This window comes from Carassius auratus, unplaced genomic scaffold, assembly GCF_003368295.1.
Source record: "Carassius auratus strain Wakin unplaced genomic scaffold, ASM336829v1 scaf_tig00036937, whole genome shotgun sequence".
Taxonomy (NCBI): Eukaryota; Metazoa; Chordata; class Actinopteri; order Cypriniformes; family Cyprinidae; genus Carassius; species Carassius auratus.
The window spans coordinates 3,346-14,097 of NW_020526346.1; the positions used below are offsets into that span (position 1 = coordinate 3,346).

General features: G+C 35.0%; 1 protein-coding gene across 1 annotated transcript; it reads right to left on the reverse strand.

Annotated features, from left to right (window-relative positions):
* Window positions 1–5,722: 5,722 nt before the first annotated feature.
* On the reverse strand, window positions 5,723–10,245 carry LOC113082826 (CD48 antigen-like). Its single transcript, XM_026254259.1, has 5 exons — window positions 10,020–10,245; window positions 9,485–9,790; window positions 8,669–8,929; window positions 6,456–6,545; window positions 5,723–5,904 (listed from the first exon to the last, which is right to left on the reverse strand). Exons 1-5 carry the CDS (start codon window positions 10,084–10,086, stop codon window positions 5,891–5,893), a joined length of 738 nt encoding a protein of 245 aa, XP_026110044.1. The 5' UTR covers window positions 10,087–10,245; the 3' UTR covers window positions 5,723–5,890.
* Between the last annotated feature and the right edge of the window lie 507 nt (window positions 10,246–10,752).

The window sequence follows — 10,752 nt, forward strand, 5'->3', positions numbered from 1 at the left end:
AGGCAGGGTTTAGCTACTTTCTATTGAAAGAAGTTGGCAACACTGTATAAACATGTTAAGGTCTCGTACTGACACAGGACATCATGGTGTGACGTGTAATGTACAAGTCAAAATCGCTAGGCACGTTAACTTTCACTTAAGCTAGCGAACGATCTCAGCTTCAGCGTGGAAAGTGAGGAACAACCTGTAAACTCCGTTACAGTTTGCAAATATGTTTTACGGTGTGAATGTTGATCTGCCATCAAAACACCCAGTAAAAAAGTTGCGAGATAATGTGCGTCATCACTACAACACAGCCTTTACGGCATTAGTTCTGGCTTTTGTTCACACAGTGCTCATTCAGGGACTGACTGAACCCTGCAATGTTACTAGGTCCTCAACACAGGATCAATCCCATAAGTCTTTGTTTTCACACAGAAGGCGACCTGGCAATTTTCCTGGTCCAACGTGCAGTGTGAAAGGGGCTAATGGCAGTGATTAACCACTTATGAAAACAGGAATATAACCAAATATGGGCACAGAGGGTGAAAACACAACCAACACAGTTCAATAGTCCACAGGGGTGTGAAACTAGAACAGTCTACAGTGTTTGCCATTTGAGGGTTTCTGAGTTAATGAACAGCTAATAATTAAATTATAATGTTAAATTAAAATGGGGAAGAACAATTAATTGCAATAAAACTTTTTGTGATATAATTTATAAAAAACACTTATAGATATAATTTATTTATAGTGATATAATTCATAAAAACACTTATAGATAGATATGGTTTTCATATGAAATTAAATATTAAGTTCAAATCACAAATATATATATATGGTACACAAAAATCACGGTTTGGTACGTACCTCAGTTTTAAAGTAATGGTTCGGTTCATTTTCGGTACAGTAAGGGAAAGAAATGCAAACATTAAACTGCAGGTTGTTTATTACCAACAGACCAGGATCTTGTCTTCATGACAACAATATCTATACTTCATGTTGAGCATAAATTTAAAGCCTACTGATAAAGGACACCGTCAACAGTATTGACGGCAAAATAGACTATGTTTGACAGGTGCAATATTTGAAAATCGATAATTATTCATTATTCATTCATTATTTCCTATTATATTTTGCCTGGAAACGCTTCCAAAAACACTCACATGTCGCGTGAAAAATAGGCGTCGGTTCTATTTCTAGCATGCACACGTTTTTCACACGTCACACGCAGGCAGTCTGCAAGCTCTAACCTGTTAACATGAGAGCCGAATTAAAAACTGACACGCCACGCAGCTGAGACGCTTCCGCCACGCATCCAGTGTGTCGCCGGCCTGAATCAGCTGCACGGCAAGATTTGCGCTGAACGTGAAGACTTCTGCAACTTAATATGTTCGTTTGGAAACACGAAAATGTATTATGTATTATGTATATATATATATATATATATATATATATATATATATATATATATATATTCTAAGGACCACTGAATGCTTGAATCTGATTGGTTGACAAAGGTTCAGAGGTATGCAATTATTTTCTGGGAAACGCATGCGAACGTAGTTCCAGGCAGCTATCTTGACCACATTAGAGTTCCATATCACTTTGCACAGTTAACTGTAATAATGGAAAGTACAGGACTAACAAAAACAACAACATGACAGACGATTTTCAGAAATTAAATACACATGACATTTCTCACTTGCGAGTTAATAACAGCACTGTTTCGAGATGTAGCTGCAGAACACTGTTGAGGGATGCACAGAGGTACAGTAGCCTAATTCACAAAAGCTCTCTCTATCTCTCTCTCTCTCTCTAGCCCCTTTAACACTGCACGTCCCGACCCGGCATATTGCTGGAACATTGCCGGGTCGCCTTCTGTGTGAAAGCAACCACGTCCCGGGATTGATTCCGGCATTGAACCCGGGTCGGGGACCTAGTGACATTGCCAGGTTCAACTGACGATCGCTGTGTGAACAAAAGCCAGATCTAATGCCGTGTCGAAGTGATGACGCGCGTTATCGCGCAACTCATTTACCAACTGTTTTAAAGGAAGATCAACGTTCGCGAAGAAAAAATATGTGTAATTGTAATTGTTATGTGGAGGGTAGGGATGAACTCAAACACAGACAGGATGCACAAAACACAGGGTTTAATGAGGACAAAAAGAGGAAGACAAAACCCACGAGGGGGAAACAATGACTAGGGCAAAGACAAGATTATATAACAAGACTAGGAAATAACAGTTAACAAAAGACTCTTAACACAAGAACACTAACTACAGATAAACATTCACAGGACTCACAACGTCTTCTTCCAAGTGCACAATGCATAACAATATATCACAGAGAAACAATGAACCGCACCGGACAGAGAACACAGGGGGATATAAATAGGAAGACTAATGAAGACACAACAGGTGGCACAGGTAAGGCAATCACGACAAAACTAGGATAACAAGGGGGCGGGGCAAGGGAACGAGACAACACAAGCACATGGCCCAACGACCATGTGCTTGCACACAAAACACGGGCCTGTCATGATCCTGCCTCAAGACTAGAAGGAAATCAAGGACACGAGGGGCTGAATCATGACAGTAATGAAGCAGAGATCATTTAGTTCCTCACTTTCCGCGCTGACTCTCTCTCTCTCTCTCTCTCTCTCACACTCACTCACTCACACACACACTCTCTCTCTCTCACACACAAACACACACACACACACTCTCTCTCTCTCTCTCTCTGTTTGTCTCTGTCTCTCTCACTCTTTTCCTAATAACTTCATTAATAGCTGCATTAGAATGCTATCAATGGCTCAAGCCTCCATGACCAGCTTTAAAATGAAGTTTTGGAACCAGCAAAAGAGGCGTTCATCTGATCAATATCTTGAGGTGTGGTAACCGTAGTATAATCAGAATAATTGACTCAGAGCCATTGAATTATTAGGAAAATATTGCACACCCAAGGTATAACTCCCCATTTGCGTCCTGTTTTTCTAATAATTCAATAACTCTGAGTCATTTATTCCTTACATATATTAATACCCCTAGAAAGTATTGTGAGTAAAATATCTCTGTATTATATTGCCATTCATATTTACAATTTAAGCGCACCAGGGTGACTATGCTTCCTGTTCTATACGATTATAAATAAAATTTATAAAAATAAAATGCCTTTCACCACACCTTGTTTGGGAGGTTTTCATAAAAAATTTAAGAAAAGAAAAAGCTATTTTCTGAAGGATTTAAGGATCCTAAAATGGAAACTGTGTGTGTTTGGCTTCAAGAGAAAAAACATAAGTTTCTGTTTACTTTCTTTCTTTCATTCATTCATTCACTCATTTAATCATTTATCATTGAATCATTTTATTAGTACATTTAATAATTTACAATAACTATTATAGAAATTGAGATACTAATTTCAATGATTCATTACTTAATTGGTCATTTATATTGTAGCTATTATTTATTTATTTTTTTATAATTTTCATTGTTGTTTAGTCTTATGGTTGTGTGGTTTCTAGGTCTGTTTGTCTTCATGAATAAGAAATAAGAGGGAATGTTTATGGAGATTTAAAGTTTATGGAATGTTGTTGTTGTGAAGAGGTTTGGTGTAACATTTCTTGTTGGATTTGTGCTGGTCAGACGAAGTGAGCATTGAAACAAACACAGCTAAGATTATTCAGTAAACTCTGCTACTTTTTATCATCACTCTGTCTCCTGCTTCTGCTCTTTACTGGCTTCTTGGCTTCTTGACTGATAGAAGACTGTTAATACAGTTTTGGGTACCAGACAAGAATTGCTGTTGACGGGTTGTGGGCATTATATAATTTTGTTGTTCTGAAAGTTCATCATTGAATTCAGTGATGTCATCGTCCAGTTTAGTTCAGTTTAAATAGTATCTTTCGAATCAAGTCAATGATGTTGCTGAAAAATAAGTGTACCCAATTATGCAAACCAGAGGTGAGAGTAGCAAGAAACCAAAAATTTGGTGACAGAATGGAGAAACCTGACTCAGTCGGGGGGTCAGTTCTGTTCTGGCCATGGTATGAAATTCTGTTAAATTATTATAGGCTATTATATACAGACTTCTCTTATAATTATTTAATGAATTATTGGGTTATTTCAAATTAATTGTTATATTTAATCATTTCATCAACATATATAGCTACATATAACAAATAATATGGCAATTAATAGGGATGTGCACAAGTTTTCTGAAATGACAGCGACAACTGATAATGTAAACATGATCGGTCATGATTAGCCTATGTGTGATGCTACTTTTTGCTGACTTCAAAACTCAGTACCAACTCTAAAATGAGTCAGACATGGAGCTTTATTTATCATTTTATTTATCATTAAGACTTGTTTCTCTGGATAATGTTATATGAAGCACCATTACTTTAAACAAGTTATACTTGAAGCCCGCCCTCAGAGAAATACTGAAAATATTGCTATAAATCATAGCAACACCTCCCCCTTTACCCATTGGACACGACTCATGTTTCTGACAGTAATCTTGCGGGATAGATGCATTTAAAATAATGTAATCATCTGAGTTTTTTTTTTTTTTTTTTTTAATCAGCCAGGTTTCTGTCAAACAGAGCACATCTACGCAATGATCAGTGATCATATCATTCACAAAAAGTGTTCTATAGAAAGTGACCTGATATTCAATAAGCCCTAGCTTCATCAATTGTTTCTCTGTATTCAGTGCATTTTTTATTTGTTGAACGTTAATTAAACTGTTACCCTTAAATTGTTTTGGAAGGGTTTTTCTTTTTTTTTCTTTTTTTTTCTAGTTCGGGGAACAGACACAGTCTCTATAGTGTTATGTCTAGGTGAAAGAGTCTCTATGTGCTGAGAATTAGCTGATTTCTGTGACATGAGGCGGTTAGCAGATGGTCGTTTTAGCCAGTGTGTCTGCTTCCCTGACCTGGGCTCCAGTTGGTCAAGTACAAACTCTAAGACTATGTGCCATATTTCTAGAGAGAAGAGCGGTGCCACCCCAGGAGGGATGAAGACCATCTCTTTTCAACAGGTAAGGTCTGCACCAAAAGCTCGTTTCACACCTCTTTCACATCATTTCTAGAAATTTTAGAGTGGTAAGGTCAAACATCATTAACGCCAGTGTGAATAACAGTCTCTGGCTCCCGATAAACATTGGACTATGGTGGCTGGTGTCTCTACTTTAATGTTCCGAACAATAGAATCGCCAATAACTAGCACTTTGAGCAGCTTTCTCAGTGGGTGCATCACTGAGTGGGGAGAACCTGTGTAATGCTTTTATCATAACAGAAGAGTGGTGTTTTGACCCGCGACTATGCCACCTCACAGTCAGTCAGTTGCCCTGCTGCAGAGGCTCTTTAACTGGAACCAAACAATGTACAGAACTCCCTGAGCTATAGTCACATCCAAAGCTGTATCTACAGCACTCACATTGTCTATGAGCTTCTTATCTACCACACATTTAAGTTTTGAGTGGCACACAACAAAACCAACCACAATCACATAACTTAAATCCACAAATTTCACAATAGTTGGATCTTGAGGCAGATGGAAGATTTATTTCAGTCTCTCTCTTCTCTTCTCAGTACTTCTCTACTGTCCACGCCAGTCTTGGCCAAAAAAAAAAAAAAAAAATGTGTATATATATATATATATATATATATATATATATATATATATATATATATATATATATATATATTAAGCAGAAAATATTCTCATCTTGTCCTTTGAAAATAAAATATTCGCATACATAACAGCAGATTCAGAACTGGAGGATGAAGTTTCAACACCATCTGCATAGTCCAACAGACACAGAGGTCAAAAAGCAACAGTAAAAGTTATGAAGGAACAGATAGTTTAGAGCTCCAGTTGTTTCAGTAAAACCGGGATTCAGAATCAGCCTCTTATTGCTGAGGGAGGGAAAAACAATAAAAATGCATTTAATTTAATGTACATTTTAAAAACATAGCTGAAGTTGATCATAGATTAAAATATATTTGATTTGTCTGTGATATTGCACATAATATGTAGGATATTTATGATATTGCACATAATACTTTCACAAGGAATTAAGAAAATAAACTACTCTGGAAGTCTTGTTAAATCATAATTGACCCTATACTCTTTATTTATACAACGTTTTATTGTGAATATTTCATAATTTTATTTGATTCAAAAAAAGTTAAATAATAATAATCTTCATAATCAAAAGCTCTTTTCTGCTGATGTGATTTAGGCAGCAATGTTAATGCATAATTTAAGCATAACAAAGTCACATTTAGGGCTGATGTTGTTCAACGATTCAATCAAATTCATGGTTTCACTCAAAAATATGTCACAAAATGTAAATATCAACTCACCACAAGTTTTTACAATGTTTGAGTTTTAACAAAATGGTGAGCACAGATAAAATAAATACATTTTAAATGTTTTAAAAGATAAAAAACACCCGTAATCTTACCGTGACAACAAGGTGGTATAAACAGGAAAAGGATGATAAAAACCATGCTGATTGAAACAGTGGCAATCCAAATAACAAATCCTCGTAAATCTAATGAAAACAAAAATAATAATAATACAATACATTACAATACACCTTGATTGTTAACCATGGTTGAAATTTGTCTTTGACCACACCAGCAAAACCAAACACAGTTACAAACACATACTACAAAACACGTAAATACCATTATACTAAATCACATACCTTTTTGATTAACAAATCCAATTGCCGAAGGTACAAAAGATCTTTATAAATATTTGTCTTTGCTCTAGACATTAATAATCGCTTCCTAGAGTGCAATAAAACAAGCTGATCACACAGAGGATGAGTTGGGTCTTTTAATATAATCTACGCTTCCCCAACACATCTTGAGGTGTAATCATAAATGTTAAGCTCATAAAGCATTTTCACAACCGTGCACCTTTAAGTGATTAGATCACTTTGTCATTAGTCTTAGCACGTCCTGATTTTGCCAAGTCCGATGTGTTCCTAGGTCAACATATTTTGTTGACCCTGGAACAACATTTTACTCCAAAAATATATTCTTAACCATATCCCTACACCTAAACCTAACCTTAACCATGAGTAATCCCTAAAATCAGAGGAAATGATAGATGAATGACACTGATGTACAAGCACCAAACACTGATTTTAAGCATAAACTTCACAAAATCTATAAACTGGTTCTTCAAATCTGATTGGTTAATCACAATGTTGTTCCAGGGTCAACTACGATGTTGTCCCAGGAACATGTCTCACTTGGTAAAATCAGGTTAGGCTTAGTCTTACCATGATCAACGTCTAGAAACGTCAGGACATCGGTAAAACAGAGCATGTGACATCAGGGTTTCAACCGCAAATTAAACTATAAAACTACTTTCTGTTCATTAGGTTCAGCAAGTATGAAAACAGGTGTGTGTGTGTGTGTGTGTGTGTGTGTGTGTATATATATATATATATATATATATATATATATATATATATATATATATATATATATATATATATATATATATATATATATATATTATCCTACAATACTATGACGTTGTTTAAAACTAGGCTAAAACTGGTTTATGTCTTTTACAAACATACTCGAAATGCAAACTGCAAATACAGAGGAAGTTCAGACACAGAAACCACAAACATATGACATCGGTTTGGTCTTTCATTAAGTGTTCAGCATTTATTGCTGCTATCTTGTGTTTATCTTGTGTCTCTCCAAAAATAATAATAATTCAAATAAGTCCTGTGTGGAAGAGAGCATATCAGGGCTTTAAAATTAAAATTAAAATGTTCAACTTAATTTAAGAACACCCAAGAAAAGTATTTTTCTGAAATGTAAAGTGGCTGAAAAGTTTAGTGTATTTGTGTATCATTCATTCTTCCAAAAGATTACACTTTCATTGACATTTTAATACCTAATCCTAATGCAATGACATTCAGATATTTTAAGCATTTTAAGCCATGACCTTGTTTAAAACTAGGTTAAAACTAGCTGTGTATTAAATGTCTTTTATAAACATACTCGAGATGCAAACTGCAAACTACAGAGGAAGTTCAGAAACAGAAACCACAAACAGGCGGCATTAAGTTGGTCTTTCACTAAGCGTTCAGCATTTATTGCTGCTATCTTGTGTAAGTTCATGGGAAATATTCAATGTCAAGGTCTGGTACAAACACGCAAGACTAGCATCAAGACTAGCAAAACCACAAAGAACCACCACTGTATAGTGCAAGACAAATGACCATACAAGGTGAAGACAGGTCAGAGCTCAGTCTGCCTCTCTACATTGATTTAAACTTTAGTGTCTCTAAAGCAATAATTACATTAATAATAATGCAAATAATGCCTTGTGTGGAAGAGAGTATCTGAGGGTTAAAAAATTTGAATTAAAATGTAAAACTTAATTTGGAGAACACCCGGGAAACGTATTTTAATGAAATGTTAAGTATGTGTTTGTGCTTCCAATAGATTACATTTTTATTGACATTTTAATATCTAATGCAATGACATTCAGATATTTTAAGCATGAATATGAATACTTGTTGGATGCAATTACAACTTCTGAAGAGAAAAGAGTAAACAACCTAACCACAGCATCACCTAAACATTAAAAAAAAAAACATTCTCAGAGGTTTCCCTCTTTACTTGTTGAAATAAATCTTACCTTTAAACAGATTTCTCTCATAGACCGGATCACTGGTTTTCTCACTCACTGCATTCTCGAGTGTGCATGTGTAGAAGAAATCTGGATTTCCTTGTTTTTCAACTTTGATTAATTCTCCTTTTGGACTCTGGGGTGAACCCTTCAGTGTTTCTCCAGCTGAATTCTTCCAGATTATTGTTTCACTGTACTCACATATTAAATACACAGCATTAGGGTTCATTTCAATCTTCTCTATTTTTATCTCAGGTTTGGGGACCGGCTCTGTGAAAGAAACAATGAAAAACTTCAATGATGGTATCAGACTGTAATATCATAGTAATCAATCATAACTCACACTAAGAAAGCATCATTGTTTTATCATGTTTTGGGGCATGTACTATATTATTCTTGGAAGTACTTCAGCACCATGGTACAGTATATATAACAGCACCATGGTATCTGAATCTGATGCCATCAGAGTACCGTAGTACTGCCACAATGCAGTGACATAATTATTCAATACAATACATGTAATTGCACAGAATTATTATCACATCTCCTGGTATTTTTACATTGCAACAATGCATGTCAAAACACGTGATAATACCTTCCTACCTTTTGTTAGCGTAATCATAGTTTTTAAAATATTTTTATTACAACTAAAACATATATTAACAATATGAAAATTATCTTCTTTTTTTTACACATACAAAGATTGTTTAAAAAAAGTTTACAGAATTATTAGCTGTAGTATATGTTTATTAAAAGCATCATAATAAAAATATAATGATTTTACAGTATCAATAGTAATGAATATAATAATGAATATCCTCTCACCCAACACTTCCAACTTGAATCTTTGTTCCTGTTCTTTACTGTTGATGTCAATGGCATAAAGTCCACGATGTTCAGCATTTAAATGAGTTATAGTGATCTGTCCAGTTTTCTCATCAAGAGTCGTGATGTCTCTGAATCTCGGATGCGGGATGGAAAAACCATCTTCAATATCCCATTCAATCGCTTTCATAACAGATCCACCATTCTTTCTGTGTTTCCATATAATGCTGCTGACAGAAGGATTTAAGCTGGTCGGACCAAAAGACACTGTACCACCGACTTCACCAAATACATTCACTTCTTGACCTAATGTATAAAACAAGAAAATTAACCTTAAATAAGCAAGTTTTACTAGTCATTTGAATGTATAACTTATTCCCTTCAGGAATTCATAATTTATAACTTATTAACTACAGTCATTTATCATTTAACTAGGTTATACTTCAATATAATTAAAAATAAAAATGTTTTAGGGTCTACAAAAACAGATCTTCAATAAAATAATCTTTGATAAAACCTTAAAAAAGAGATGTACCTGAAACAGCTTCTGTGGTGATGAACACAACGCAGACGACGACCAACAGCAAACATCGTAGAGACATTTTTTGTTGTTGTTATACAGCTGACACATTAATGCACTTTTCCCCTGTCTTTCTCAGAATGTCTTTCACACACATAAAACTGGATGTGAGAACAATTTAGAGGAAGTTCCAAAGCTGAAACCAAACTGGATGCTATTGGTTGTTAAAGCTGCTCTCTTATGTGCAAACATGGCAAATGCTTGATGTCAGACCAAAGTGTGTGTTTGTGTTCAGGAAGACTACTAACCACGACCCACATGATCACTATACATAGTGCATGAAAAATGACCACGGACAGATGTCTGGGCAGAACACGATTAGAAGGAAACATTATTTTAACAGAAACATTTTACAGAAGAAAAATGCATTTTTTTACTTTCATCCAAATCAGGGTAAAAGGTAAAATTAATCTTAATTGAAATTAAATATAATAATTGAGTAGCTTATTTATATACAGTTACCAGAGCTGATTACTTTTTTATGTAATCAGTCTACTCTTTAATTACTTTTAAATAACTTTTGTCGTAACTGTTTAACCACACATTAATTTAAATACAATATATGTGACTTATCCCTAACAAAGCCTACTCTACAGCGCTAAGAGATAAACCCTTAACCGTTATACAATGGACACGTTAATGAACATTTATCCAGTATTTCTCAGAATGTCTTTTACACATCCAAGAC